Source organism: Eurypyga helias, unplaced genomic scaffold (assembly GCF_000690775.1).
Source record: "Eurypyga helias isolate BGI_N326 unplaced genomic scaffold, ASM69077v1 scaffold42353, whole genome shotgun sequence".
Lineage (NCBI taxonomy): Eukaryota > Metazoa > Chordata > Aves > Eurypygiformes > Eurypygidae > Eurypyga > Eurypyga helias.
This window is the reverse complement of record NW_010240023.1, coordinates 1-15,844: the sequence shown is the minus strand read 5'-3', so window position 1 is coordinate 15,844 and position 15,844 is coordinate 1. Positions and strand designations below refer to the sequence as shown.

Genomic DNA, 15,844 nt, shown 5'->3' with positions numbered 1-15,844 from the left:
AGAGAGTGGGTTTCCACTGAATTTGTGTGTCTCAGTTGACTGACTTCTTAGCTGTAGCACACGCACAGGTCATTACTTAGAGACTCTAACAGGGGTTTCACTGCAAACCAAGCTTCACGGTCAAGTTTGCCCTTCAGGCAACAGAAAGCAGTCTTTAGCGGAACATTTCTCCTATTAGGAATCGAAAGAATCTATATATGGTATCTCTTCCTGCTTTGGGGTGCCCCAGTGTAGCTTTCCATGCCTTAGCTCATACTGCAGGCTCCTATTAGCATGGTTTCGCCCTGCTTCTATGAAACTTTGTAAGAATCAGATATTTTAGATCTCGGTCAAAATTTTGTTGAAATTTGTTGTTAACAGCACTGAAGCATATGCTCTGTCCCATTTCTAAGTTAAATCAGACTACTACTTGCCTTATAACTGTATGGGCAAACAAAAGTATTCCGTAGCTGTTTACAAAATGTGCCAGCATTTTGAGCAAATTATTAACCTTAGCTTTCTCTTAACGCTTTATGAAAACCCTTGTGAAGAAATCAGCTTTCTATATTTCAGTGGCCTTAAAGGGCTTGCTATCCTTGTCAGAATTCCTTGCATAAACTATTTTATACAGTAGTGATGTGCTCATTATGTATTGCGTGTTGTCAAAGATCTGTAAGGAGTTTCATGTGTCAACAGAAAACACAGTCACTTAATATCTGCTTTTTGAGGTAAGATTGCCTTGAATCTCCTTGGAAAGCTTCAAGTGCCTTCAGTTTTAGGTGACTGTTGGAAGACAAGGACGTCAATCCAGAAAGTTTTCAGATACTGTGAATAATCTGTTCTGCCTACATCTTGCATTTGGTTTGTCTTTGCTGAATTCCAACTTCATGTAATGTAAGGGAGCATTTTTAGTGTAGCATTTTTAGTGTAATACTTGCTTATTTCTTTCTATGGCAAACTCTGAAATGCTGTTAATCAGTATCAACTGGGAACAGGTCCTCACCGGGATCCACAGGAATTATCTCTACTACAGGAAATGCAAGTTCACACACTCCACACACCATTTCATGCCAGAAATAGCATACTGCTATTAAAAAAAAAAAAATCTCCTATATTAACCTGGCAACATATTTATTCTGAAAATGAATACTGACACACCCAATACTTACTGCAGCTGGAAGTGTTTATTGTAGCGCATTTACAATGTGTAAACATTCAGCCAGAACATGTTTAGTGTCCTCCACCTGTGCACAGCATTATATATCACCACACACAGCTACAGGAAGGTTACTCACAAATGCAAGCTACCTAAAAAATACTTCCCTTTGGTTTTCTATTCTGCTCCCGAAGTGGATAGACAGTAGAAAATAAGGTATCCATTAAATGGTACCACAATCAACAAAGTATATAAACTGGGTTGTCAAAACTGAACTTTTGTAAGATTTGATGTTTCAGATGGCCACTGGCAGTACCAGGTTACAAGGTGGGTAGGAAACATCCAGTTTCTAAAATGTGGAGGGAAATGACTCTCAGAGACATATCTTCCATGTATTTAACTTAGTTTATACTTCAGGTTTACAGACTTGTGTATCAGAGAAGATTTCAAATATAAAAATAGATATTTTGAAAGTGCATTTATCTGACTTTTCCTTTAAAAACTTAAGGTCAGCACACTGTGAAGCTGAAGTCTGTAACTGATCCTACCCAGCACTGGATATAGGAGAACAGCTACAATCCTCCACTCGACTCACCCCTCAAACTTCAGTTCTGGCCTGGCATATTCCTGGCCTCTCAGAGAAGAGACCGCCACTTACTTCAAGTGGTACTTATGTTTATAGAAATATTTAGTATACCCTGTCAGCCATATTTGAATGGCTTGTGCATCAATTCACTGCAGTGTCTCCAGAAACAAATTACACCAAATTTCATAGTTTCAGTTTATTTTCACTATGAGTGCAGATAAACAAAAAATGCTGAGGGCTGTGGAGTGAGCTTTCGTTCATTCTGTGATGGGTGAGCCACAGTTAGATAATGCCTGCGGTACTGAGGGCTAGGTTGGTGTTCAAAGTTGCAGGTGTCCAGTACAATTTCTAGTTGTAGCTGAAAGTTACTGCATTTCTAGTCTACTCGCATAGTCTAGCCAAGTCTCTGAACACAGAAAGCTTTTTATGCCCTTTGCGTTCTAGTACAATTTATCTGAGGAAACAAACAGAACAAAGCTAATAAAAACCCTAAACCCCTAATACTCCTAAACTAGCAGCAAGAGTGCCCGATAAGTTTATCATAAGCTTCTGCCACAGGCTTACACTGTTTTTTTGAGAAAAGCAAATTCAGGCTTTAGGTGTAAGGTTTTCCACCAGCTCCACTGTCCAGTTCTTGCAATGTGTACTGCTTTAAAGCCTCCATGATACACTCCCATAATCCATTAAGCATGTTCACTACAACCTGTACAGGAGAGGGAGAAAAAGCTGTCAAGGTTCATGCATCAAAACAATGTTTCCGTTGTACAAAGAGCCTTAAAAATGCGCCTAAATTATTCAATTACTGATTTCACATACACTGATAAGAAACTGCTATGAATCACCATAAAACATTTTGAGCATGTGAAAGAACTAAGAGAAACCTTGTGTGACCACATGACTATTTCAGGAGCAGAAGCCACAGAACTACCAACACAACATCCTTCTTGAGATACTTACTTATTCCTACAGATCACTTGTTTTAAAATAAAACCAGAAGGGCAGAGGCCAGAGCTAATGGAGCGATGTCCAGTGTTTACAGGCAACTGCAAAGTCAGCTCCTGGTCTAGTTTCTAGAGAAAGAAACACCGTTTCCAGGTAAAAGAAACAACCTGTAACACTAAGGTGCATGCTAGGAGGCCTGCATGTGAATCAAGACATTTGGCACCAGGGTAGAATCATCAAAGAGCAGGTAGTCTGTTTAGGAAACGAGGCTTTGAAACGAAGCACTTAAATGCCTACAGCTCCATCCGAGTCCAGGGTGCTGCCGGCTGCATGGTACTCCTGAAGAACAAGCTGCTTGAGAGTATTCCTTTCCGAATGCTCTTCCAGAGTCCTGATCCCCACCGCACAGTCAGTGGGAAAAGTATTACATCCCCACCCTGCCCTGCCTCACCTTGGGTTTCTTGCCTGGTTAAACTGAGAGATGTGTGCAGAAAAGGAAATGTTAACGTGCTGTGCCCTTTACCCAGAAGCAAGATGCCCTGCTCTGCTTCATCCCACACTTTCATCTCCAGTAAGGCAATCGGCCACAACAGCAGCACTCTCTGCTGGACTGGCTCACTGCAGGCTTTGTCGTCTCCCTGCTCCGGAGTATGTCCCCATCTCCTCCCCCTCATAAATACATTCTCTCGGGCATATCACACTAGAGCACACCACAAAACCCAATACCAAGGGGCTGCAAATGCCTTTGACCTTTTTAATCAAGCTGCAAATATTTTAAGGCTCCTCCCCCACCAATGGGCCCTTCAGCAAGCAAGACTCAGAGTTGCTGCCAGGCAGGTTAAATATAAACCACGTATCCTGCAATCAGTATTCCTAAAGAAACAAAACTTCAAATAACTGAAGCATTAAGTTCTCCATAGTGGAAGTTAGGCAATGCTTTTCCAAGGTTTGTGGTAGTTCTTAAACTGCATGCTGCCTTAAAACCTTGGCAAGCTGATCTTCTCCCTAAATTTCAGGCCTGCTGCTTTTAAAATTAGGACACCTCACTGCGCAAGGTATCATTAAAGTACAGCTAGGACGACACTGAATGGGTTCTAGAACTCCTACTTACTGCAGCGAGTACAGGAAATGCTAATGCTCACACATTATACATACAGGGTTCCCAAGTTACTGCATATAATATCAAACTTTCTGTACTATTTTTCATGTTGACTGATTCTTAATTTAAAATTTCCCTCACCTCTCCTAAGGAGTTTGTTGGCTGCACGCATTTTGCTAGTGCTCCATTCTAGAACATTAGAAATAGTCTGGGATTTTTGTGTTTGGTTGTTTGAGTTTTTTTCCCCTCCACCCCCAAAAATTTAAGTACTCTTATTATACCAGGGACATTTTGTGGTGTGTTGCTTTTGCACATACCTTAATGTATAATATTAATATAGGCACGTACCGTTACAACAACAGAAGAGAGATGCAGAACTCTCCTCCTCTAACCTGTACCTGCCAGAGTTTGGTAAGTCTTTGCACTGTGATATAAATCTCTGAAGTTCTGTCTCCGGAAAGCCGTCTTGCTGGTAGTGCTAAAAATTGACATTTAGTTAAACCTTTAACAAGGCTAAAACATACAATAACCCAAATCATCCCCAGATGACTTTTCAGACATTGCTCAAGTCTGAAATTAGAAGATTCACAGAACTGAATATGAAATTACTGCTTTTTAGTAGATATTTTTCTTCCATTGGAGCAGGAAATCAGATAGGCTTGCAAGGAAAATGAAGTAGGGAGGGATTAAAAACCTCCCAACAGCACTCTACACCCTCAAAAGTTGCCAATGCATTTATTCTTTAAATTGGCATGCACGGCAAGTCAAAATAAATGAGGGAGATGAGAGTCTTGATAGCACCGATCTTGCATTTTTATTCCAAATGAAGAGTAAGAGTCCACGCTTACCTTGACAGTTTCATACGTATCTGTAATGAGTGCAATGAAGAGACTCAGCACCATATAGATGAACAGACTGATGAAGTCTGAATAACCAAACCAAGTAACTTTTCTGCTGCATTTTTGCAAATGTAGCAAACATGTCATCTCCATTGATCAACGAAAAAAGGCATTCGGAAACCGTGTTCAGAGAGCGAAACTAGAGAGCAGGAAAGAACACAAGGACATCATTTGGATCCAAAGACTGCACATACACAAAGAAGAAGATAGGCAGCTGATGACTGCCTGCCTCGGATCTCATTGTATGCCCAACGTATGGCAAGGTGCAAACAGTAAAACGTTTGAGGAATGAGCCAAGTTTGTCACCTCCTGTACACATACACGTTCAATTCACGTAAGTCCGTTTTGCTTTTAAAAGGGATGAAGTCTCCAAAGCTTTAGTCTGACACTGATGCTCTGCAAGATGAAAATTATTTCTCAAAATACCAGCATGTGATTGGGAGTCACGGCAGCTTCCACTTCTGACTCAGAGCTTTCATAACTTGAGGAAAGTCTGGTTGACTCACAGATGTCAGACTCCTCAAACAAAGCAGCATCATGTTGAAGATGCACTGTTTTTATACTAAGGGAAGCCGTGACATGGAAACTTAGAAGACAACAGTAGTAATCTCTCATTTGTTTAGAATCCATTCTGTTGTCCAAGTTGTACTTTTTCCTGTTAAGTATATTACCTTTACGTGGTATGGTCCCAGTACAATCCATCCACAGAAACAATAGCCCAGGTAGATCATGGCAGCACAGCAGCAGAACCTCATTACATTGGGTAACGCTGCTCGCAGCGTTAGGATGAGAAGCTGCACAAAGTAATGCAAACAGTTAGAATTCAACCAGACCCTTCTTGCGGTCCTCTTATAGCAACAAACAGAATAAATACCAACAGCACGAAGATCCCAGGAGATCCTTACATTGTACTTCTGAAAGAAACCGAGGTAGCGAATGACTCCAAGCCACACGAGCATAGTGGATGTTCCTAGAAGTATGCTACAGACATCATAACTTGTCAGACTCTAAAAAAAACAAAGAAGGGAGAAAAAAAAGAGAGAAAATAATCAAGTAGTTTAGCAACTGACAGGTTCTAAATTGTGACTCTCATTACTACAAAGATTTGTTAAGAAACACTGTTTTCTTTGGCAATCTCTCGCATTAAATTATTAATTTGGGGCAATATGCATTAGACAGCAGAAGTCCCACTGAAGAGCAAGGGCACTCTCAAGCGTAACTCGTTTCACTTGCCTTTACAGACACTGTTTGTAAGACAGACAGTGGCAAGACAAGCTTCATTTGCGAGGCCAAGAGCGCAGTTGTACAGAGGGGGGTCTCTGCACCGTGCCTGACCCACCAGGACCTACAGCGTGGCAATGCAAACATTTTTTTATGCTGCTTCCGGACCTGCGGCAACTGCCTCTGGAATCTGCATCAACAGATTCCCCAGAGCAGCTTGGGACTCTCTCCACTGCATCCCAACAGACATTGTAGACATGCAGCTTTCGAACTGCAGAGCAAAGAAGGTTCTTCCAGTAGGCATGCAAAGTTTTTTTTAAATGAATAGCATGAGTTACCAGCAGAGCGCAGGTAAATACGAAGGAGGATCTTGTTAGGTAGCCAGGAACTGAGTGGTGTAGAACATTTTTTAAGGAGAAAGACTAATTAGCTTATAATTAATTGTAACTGGAACTTCATTTATATTTTATTGGCACTTCACTGTGGTTTTCCACCTATTCACACTGGCCTGTTTTCATCCAAGTTAGCATATACCCTGTTCCCTGAAGAGCAGCTCTACTCTGGACTGGATCACGACAGCTTCCTTGAATAAGAAGTTTTCACTATTTTCCAGTTTTATTCCTCTAGGAGTTGGCTAATCTTTTGTATTAGCATAATTCATTTACAGATTGACAAAACCCCCCACAAATTTAGGCTACTTTAATGGGAACTTGTTATTCAGCCTTTAACTTTCACACAGTAACATGGAACAAGACCTCGTTATTATGGTCCACAAGGCCTGCAAAATGAAGTGAAATGTACCTGCAGAGAAGAGTTTTACTAAAATACTCTCTTAGAAAAGAAACATATAAAGAGATGTTGTTATATAAGATACTGGAATCCCAAATGCAGTATCTTACTCCAATCTTCCTCACATCATTGTTTCTCCTGAAGCAGGATGGAGTTATCTCTAAGACAACTTCCTCATAGCTTCTTTCTACTCCTAAGAATGGAGTTTATAGTTCCTAAGGTAAGATAGGGCGTTTATGACAGTCAAGCTGTCACCAGATGGAGTTCAGACCTATCCTTTCATCACTGCTGTCCAAAGTCTGTTGTGTTGCAATGGCACGCTTCAAAGTCTGCTACGAATTTGGTGAAGAACATTATCCAAATATTAGAGTGCTTCAGGATAGCATGTTGTAATATTTTTTCTTGATTCTGGCTGCACATAACATGTTCAAAAAAAGAACAAAATCTACACCAAGTTTATTTTAGAAATTGAAAGCCTAGAACCTGGCTGTGGCTGACTGTTGATGTACACGCTGGAAACCAGAAGCTGGGAAAGCAGCAAAGTGATGTTTAAGGAGAGAGTTTTTGTGCTAGTTAAACACTTGTTAAATGGGGAACAGAAAGTTAAATGCTAAATTAAAAAAATTACATCAAATAAGCAAATATCAGTGGTCCTAAATGGGGAAGAGAGGCAGTCAACCGCTTTAAACTTTCAGCAATTAAGTTCATCTTATTTCTTAGAGTCACAAAGGAGCAAAGATAATTAGAATTATAGTATCTAGGGATATTTGGAGGTTTTAAATCTCACAACTGGAAACAACACATCTTAATTATAATTCCAGAGGAAAAGAGAGATTTAAAATCTCATGTCACTCAGAATCAAGCATAGTCAGCCTAAAGCCCTCCCAGAGATTTAAATCTAGCTGGGACAGAAGCAATCAGTTTTGCTTCCATCTGACAGTGTAAAAAGCTTACCTTGGCTTGTATCTCCATCTTTAGAATTGATCCAACAATAGTTAAGACATCACTAACCATAATCAGGATGTACCATCCATTGACAAATTCCATTTGATCACTGAAAGATACTTCTTTCTTATAATAATACAGAAAAAAGCTTACAAATTCCTAGGGGAAAGGAGGAAAGAAAAAAGTTCATCAGACTTACACAAGACAGGAAGATTTTCCAAGGAGAGAGTTATACCCACCCTTTGGAGCCGAATTCCTTTAACCACTGATCGTGTGCAAAGGATGAGTGAGGCCAGACAAGTCAATATAACAAAAGCATCAAAGATCATCATGTAATGAGTGTTCTTCTGTACTGTAAGAACAAAAATGTAGATGTTTATAGTCAGATTCATTTCATCTTGTTGACCGACTTGAGTATTGAAATAAGAATCAAGTTCTGATGTTTACTGTGTTTATGCAACTGAATTAAGAAAAATCTTAACATTTTTCCCCCAAAGTTTATCTGACATATTTTCATGAGACATACAAGTGCATCTGCACTACACATACCACTTTAGTTAATTTAGGAAGGTTGATACCATACGAGAAATATACCAGAGCGTGAGTGCTTCTTACAGACCTGCAGAATTAGAGGTGGGAGTTGTCCAATTTACAAGCACTGGGATGGCCTTTGGAGTGACAGAACTTGTCAAACAAAAAGGAAAAAAAAAGAAATCGCAGGAACTTTACAGTACTTCTCTTCCAGACCAGTATTTGACTATCAGATAGGTTTTCTGTCCTAGAGCAATGCAGATAGTTTGTACTGCTGCTCAGCTAGCCACAACCAACACTGAGGTAGACATGAGTTCTCCATTTCTTGTGTTACTAAAATTGACATTCTTGATCAACTAAGGTCAAATTTTGCACCAAATCCACCACTACACCTATTTTTGGTTTCTATACCTATCATGCGGCTGACACTAGATGAGACAGTATAAGGATTAGATTTTTAATGCTAAAAGAGTGATTGAGGGGAAAAAAGAAAAAACCCGAACAAATTGATGCTAAATTTACAAGAACATGCAGCAGTTCTCCAAAATGGGATACTGAAGTTTACTTCACAAACTGCACTACTCAGAAAAAGTTCACCTACTTCTTGCTTACACCAAAGTCACTAACACACGTCCTGTTGCCATTTAAGTTTGTTTTCCCGTCTCGTCCAGAGACAGCAACAAGCTGTTACTGTCCAATTGCAATCATTACCTTTGTATTTTTCCTTGGCTTTCAGAAAATAATATAGGGTACTCCAGGAGATTATTTTAAAACTTGTTATAGAGGCAATCTACATAGATATCAAATGTGGATGATTACAGAGGCCCGGTATCAAAACCTTCCTGCTACATCTGTTAGAGGTAACATGCCACCTGGTGTGCATTTACAACACGGCAGCTAGCAAAGCTGGTTGGAATGCAAACACATATTCCACTAAACAGTTTAAGTGGCGTGTTTTGTACTGTGTGACGCATTTCATTAAATTCACCCAAATTAATTCCAATCTCAGTCTTTAAAAAAAAAAACTTCTCTTTTTTTACTACCAGCTCTTCATTTCCTAACACAGGCATAGCAAAGGGGAAAGTGCCAAAGTAGAAAAGTAGACATGATTCATCCTATTGATTTTCCCCCTTCAAGGGGGAAAAAAAAGGTGGATTTGAGACTCCTGGAAAACTTCTGATTTTCAAGGAGATTATTTTCTCTAATCAAAAAAGATCTCAGACAATGTTTTGACCAGACCCAATAGCTGCCAACAAAGGGTGCTCTTGTGAGTAACTATTTAAGACCGATTATTTAACCATACTGTGCATCTCAGTTACACCCACATACAGGCCAAACAAGACTTAAGCAGCAGTAAGAAGTGTTTCTGGCCATTCCACTCTAGCAAGCCTTAGCAACAGTGCTTCCTTATCTTTCCTGGCGCTAAGTCCTGAAATAAGAGTGAATCAGTTTCAACTTTCCACCACTATCATGTGTCCTTCTGTTGCCTGGTGCTAGAAAAACAGCTCACAGCCCTACCTTAAGTAATGAGCAGCATTAAGTTCGGTAGCCAAAGACAGAAGGATGCACAGTGAGGTGTGGAAAAATTTTGGTTTGACAGTATCAATGATGCAAGGACCTGCTAAAGAAAGCAATGATGTGGCTGGGTTCCCAGGATTTCAGATCAGAGGTTGAAGAATGACAGTTCCTTAGAAAATCAGGATTTAGAGCACACCCACTACATAATGTGTGTCAATGGTGCCTCATCTTTTAATGTAGAAAAAGGTAAACAAACATTGTGATAGTGTGACAAAAGTTTAGCATGAGAATTTGAAAACATTTATGTAACTTACTTGATCCAGAAACATGCCAGTCTCTACATTCCCTGATCGCTATGTCGTTGTCTAGACTTATTTTAATTCTTCCACTATGTGCTTTATTATCAAACACTATCTGTATTAACAACAACAAAAAAAGAGCATGTCTTTTTAAAGTTAAACCATTACATATGTAGCACACTGTATTGCTAAGCTTGCATAATGATTCAGAATAATTCTCCAGCAGAGAGGTTACAAAACTTGTTTAAGCTTAAGGTAATTCCAGTTTATTTAAGTAAATGCTGTCAAAGTGAAAGACAAATCTGGTGAACCATGTATTTACCAGAGATTGGTTGATCAACTAGGTACTATGTGAAATTCTTTGAAACTCCAGCCTCATTCCTCTACGATCTGAAAAAGGTCCCTCCAACCCAAACCATTCTATGATTCCTAGAAGCATCTCTCTAAAGACAAGAGGTTTGTGCTTTTATTACACTTCAGAAAGATGATAGCACAGAAGGCTGTAAGCCAAGCAAGTGCTTGAGGATCACATCACGAGCACTCAAAGCTTAACCTCCCACAGCCCCAGCTGCCGGTTATTCACTGGGTACACTAAGCCATGACAGAGTAATCCAGAAACTGCTGGGGACCAGACAATGGTGTCAACACTCTTTAGAAAATATCTGTGCTGACATGGTAAACCAGCAAGAACAGTTTCTCGTTCTGAACAGAAAGACACGTAGCAGACTTCCACGTACCGTCAGGGTGAAATCGTAACAGTCAGGGAGCTCGTGGTGACGAACAGTCTGGAGGTTGATTGCCTTCAGATTGAACATAAGCTGCACCATCACCAGTCTGCAATAGAGCTCTGTATTAGCTTTTCACAAGGAAAGTGCACGGATACCTCAATACAGGAGGTGCTTATTCCTCCTTACCTGTGGAAATCCAGAGTGAAATTCAAATTGTGCTTTCCCACTGTTGTGTTGTCTAACGGCATCATGGGCTCAATGTACAAGCAGTCTGCAATGGATAAGTACTCACAACAGTATCTCATGGGTTATCATGCTCTTTAACTGTTATCTGCCTTTCCCACTCCCGAGGCTGGAAAGAGCTGTTGACTACACCAGGCAAGATAGCACACTTAAGTGAGGAGTCATTTGGGAAGTTAGCTACAAATACACTATCTTCCCTGAACCAGCCAAGTTACTCATCATGAATTCATAGGGAAGGCTCCTGAAATTAGCCCAAAATACTTGTATTAGATGGTCATCAGTGCTAACGGCTCAACACTCATTTTGTGACAGTAGACACAAAGGACTGTTACCTTGGAGGGGAGGACTAGAGGTTAGTTACACAGTAGTTTTCTTGCCAGTTTTGCCTGGTAGTAAGTATAATATAGGTCATTTGAGAGGACTATATAATACTGGATGTTTATAAGCATTCATCACAAATCTAGGGTCCCTCCTCCCAAAGAACTGATGCAATAGATTAGGTTCATTACCAGTCACAATCTCTGGGTCTATATCAAAGGTGTCATTTCCAGGACAGATGGTTCCTCGCTTGTAGAACTGCTGACACACAGCCAGAGCTGTCTCTTCTGCTCCCCTCTTCTCATAAGCATGGTTTCCAACAGAAATGTTGGGCAGCTGTAAGTACTAAAGTTCAGAACAAACCAACTTAGATGGCACCAGAACTGTTAGGCTCTGAACAAAAACAAAAAACAAACAACAAACGCAAACCCAGAAGTGTTTGGATCTGTGCCATAACCCATCTTTTTCGCTTAAAAGGTCCTCTAAAGAACTCAGAAACCAACATCACACTACAGCTGAGTCCTCAAATACTGTTTTTGTCAAATAACTTAAAGTGCAGCACTTGGATCTAAAGAGCTTTTTGCTTATTATTTTTTTCTCTTTACAATCCTTACAAGAAAGCCTAATTTAAATAACGCCAGCTGAAAACTTAAAGTGCAGCACTTGGATCTAAAGAGCTTTTTGCTTATTATTTTTTTCTCTTTACAATCCTTACGAGAAAGCCTAATTTGTAATAACAAATAACACCAGCTGAAGTCCAAGGCCTGCATTTAGTGCAGAATTAGTACATGGATTAGCTTTAAGGATGTTGCCACAAGTACAACGTTCTGGCAAATGACAGAAAACCTGAATGAGCCAATATCCTGGTCTTAAGCAACTGGCACAGAAGTTCAATTTCAGATACCACCAGGAAAGGTGGGGGAAGAAAAGGTACCCAGGCACATTATACATTGTATAGATTGCAGTGACAATCCTTACCTGGTTTATTGCAAAGAATATCTGGTCATAGACATCTGTTTGTGTGTACACAGCATAGGTGTCATCCATTCTGTCCATGTATCCTTTCAAGAAGAGATGTTTGAATGCAACAGTGTTCTCTTCTTTGAAGGCAACCACCATCTGATTGCTTAATCCGAAAACCACCAGCTGAAAAGACATTTATATTTCCTGTTCAAAGACAAAGTTGGCTTCTGGATTAACATGCAGATCTTGTCCTGCAAACAGCCACTCTTTCATTACGCTGGTAGACACAGTACTTACATGCAGGCCTCTACGTTTCACAGCTGGTCAAAAGAAAGTTTGACTTCAGGAAACAACGGGTTTCAAGAATGTTCTCTTAACATGTTTACCAGCATCTTGGCCAAGGACTTGCATTTTTGCAAAGAAAAGGATACCACCTAAAATTCAAGCTACGCATATACTGTTACATAGGCTTTGTTAGTTCAGCCTGACATTAATGTGACTTGCCTTGGGGAATATCAGTGGACCTCAGCCAGAAAGGCAGTACAAGACTTAACCAGACCCCACTCTGAAATTCCTACTCCAGTACAGAAAAAGCAAATTGAGGATAACTGCTCAAAACTGTGCTTGTAACAGGACACCCTCTGAAGCTGTTAAAAAATATATTGCAATTGTTCATGAAAAGTTAGCATAAAACCCTGCTAGATACTATCCAGGCTGGAAAAGGTTTTTAGAAGAATGTGATGTATTGTTTGTGGGACCTCACAATTATCTTTAGCAGCTATTGTTTCAAATCTAGTGTCAGGAGTATCGTAAAGAAACTCAACAGAGATAAGTCTGAATCGGTAGTCTACAGATCAGTTTTATGGCCACGATGCAAACTGGCTAGGTAGGTTTTGATAAGGATAACTCAGTTTCAGAGATACAAAAGTACTCTGTGGGCAAGCTCAGCATGCTAGGCACACAGGTATGCACCAGAAAATCAGCAGTGCTAAGGTTGAAATACCTACTGGCATATCTTCTCTGAAAAGCTAAATCAGCATTACTTTCTTTCTTTTTTAGGTTCTTCCACTATCAAATTTAATTTTTAAGTGAAAAATGTGACAGATGAAAATCAGAGGATGATGATACATTTCAGACTAAAGCAGTAAGTAAGGTATACAAAGATACTGCCAGATGTATAGCAAAAGAATTATTATTCCTGCAGTTTGTCCCATCATTCATGCAACCATGGAAACCATTCTTCTCCATACTTGTATTGTCATAGCACTGACACCACCATAAAAGTAAATCACATGTGGGCAACTCTGAAGGGTCATCATCTGAGGCATTAGAAAGGTTTTATGAAATACCTCCTTCCTCCTTAACCACAGACCTTTGGAACAAGCAATTGTGTTATAGACAGCAGATAAATGTGTTATATGAAGTCTATAGAACAAGGCTGGGTGAGAGGAAGAGTGGAGCCAAATTTCTGTTTTTTTCAACACAGGAGTTTGTATACCACACATGAGGCATAAACAAACATCATGAAAAAGCTACCAGTTTCAGAGTTCTTATCACCATGACATTGAGACACAGAGGACCCTTCTCTCAAACACAACACACTCAGAGTGAAAAAGGTATTGGGGGGAACAGGTGTTTAGGGATGCCATCCTTGGGGCGGGGACAGGGAGAGAAAAAGTAAAGTGGTGTCCTTAAACATGGTTCCTTTCATGTCCACTCTTAGGAAAGCTATCTTTCAGTCAATAGTTTCAGGAGAAAATTGAGCCATCTGAGGTCTAAGCTACCTATATGCAATTAAGATAGTTTTGCAGTCTATCATCTCCCTGTCTCTGCACCACATCAAAAATAGCATTTGTCACTTCCACTCCCTATCTGAATTCCCATGGGCTAAGAAGAGTCCCTGCTTTTCTAGTTACTCACCTGAATAGTAACCATTGCTATTTTGAGTAGCTGAATCCCAAGTTTCCAAGGTTTCCTGCCCCGGGCCCAGAATTTCTCACATGGGTTCATGAAGAAGAATTTTAATTTCCTTCTAAGCTGATCTTCCAACAGCCCCTCCTGTGATACTGTCGGGTGTCGTTTGTAGATACAAAGGTTTTCATCATCGTGAGCACTGCAGCTGCTCACAGACACTTCAGGATTTTCCATTTCTGAAATGACAAGAAGTCCATGTCAGTCAGAAAACATGCAAGCATGAATACAGTAGCATCAGATCAGTCTGCAGTAACAACCTGGGCTCTGAAGATGTTTATCTTCTGTGAACTGAATATAATTTGCATGTTACACTGAGTTTAAGACCTTCCCCATAATATTGCACAGAACCCAATTCTGCAGAACCCAAAGAAAAGTTTGAGCAAGGTCTTAAATTTGAAGGTAGGCTATCAGGACATTTATTTAATAGTGGAATTTCTGACCCTTTGGAATTACGGAGTCACTTGCTGAAAACTTCCTCTCTCACTTGCCAACCACATCATATATGCAAGACATCCTGAGTCATTTCCTTCTGTGTCCAGAAGAGTACCAAAAGCCTCTCAGGAACATTCACTCTTCTGGAAACCTTACTTGTTTATGTAGCTGGTATTTTCCCATGCTGTCAGGCTGCTGTCCAGTCCTTGAAAGAAAGGAATTTTCAAGCCAGACAGCATTTTTCTTAGACGTAAGCATTAGCATCGTTCGCTCTTGGAAATGGAGACCCAGCATGCCAAATTGCAATTCAGATTAATCACCTGAACACATTAACTAGTTATATCTGTTTCTTCAGCCATAAAAGACAACGCAAGCAACGGTGATCATGAACCAGACAAAATACCAAAAGGTAATTGTATCCAAGCATCGTGATTAGCTGAAGAGGCTCACATTTTAGATGAGTATGAGGTGAAAGTTTAGAAAAGAACCTTATAAACACAGTTTGAGACATTATTCACTATACTATTCAATATGATTAGATGTTCATCTGTTAGTAACTTCACTGGCTTCCAAACATTTTAGAAATGCTTTATAAAGTACATAAGAGGTAGCCAGGAATATTTATTTCAGACAAAAGATTGTTGACATTAAGAACAGAGGAGACAGCCTAGGTTATGAATAAATCTAAAGATGTGCCACATTAGAGAAATTATTTTTAATTTGTATGAGACAAGTTTCTTAAAAAATCATAACCAAGATTAATTTTTAAAAACGCAGAGATGACACCCACGCTCCTGAGGCAGCCAATGCACACGCCAGAACACAAAGTCTCTTTTCGGGTACGATTCAAAACCTGCAATTTCCCCAGATGTCAGAGAGGGCAAGAAAAGTTTTGAATCTGCAGTTTAACACTAAAAATAGGCACATAAATAGGCTTAAAAAAAAAAAAAAAAAGACAGCTCCTGTTTCGCAGGTCTCCATTGTCCTGCGGGACACGGCATGCCCCAGCCTCCTCTCGTCTTCCTCACGGCTGACCATCACCCTGAAGTGAAGCCCTACTCTGCCACTGCAGTGTTCCTGACAACGCCTGTGCTCGATTGAAAAACACAACACTTCTCGACCTCAGCGACACAGCCCGAGGAGATGTTCGTAACACGGAGGAAGCGTCTTCTCAACCCGCGGGGGCTCCGCAGCTGGAGCTGGGCAGGGCCGGAGCCGGGCA

The 15,844-nt window shown here is 40.2% G+C and overlaps 1 protein-coding gene across 1 annotated transcript; it reads right to left on the bottom strand.

The window, feature by feature from the left end:
• Positions 1 to 4,093: 4,093 nt before the first annotated feature.
• On the bottom strand, positions 4,094 to 14,364 carry LOC104505660 (mucolipin-3-like). Its single transcript, XM_010148336.1, is given in 13 exon segments — positions 4,094 to 4,240; positions 4,611 to 4,689; positions 4,691 to 4,800; positions 5,333 to 5,455; positions 5,567 to 5,668; positions 7,626 to 7,775; positions 7,856 to 7,968; positions 9,980 to 10,079; positions 10,702 to 10,798; positions 10,879 to 10,963; positions 11,445 to 11,598; positions 12,232 to 12,399; positions 14,137 to 14,364. Coding segments are annotated over 13 exon segments (1,656 nt in total).
• Between the last annotated feature and the right edge of the window lie 1,480 nt (positions 14,365 to 15,844).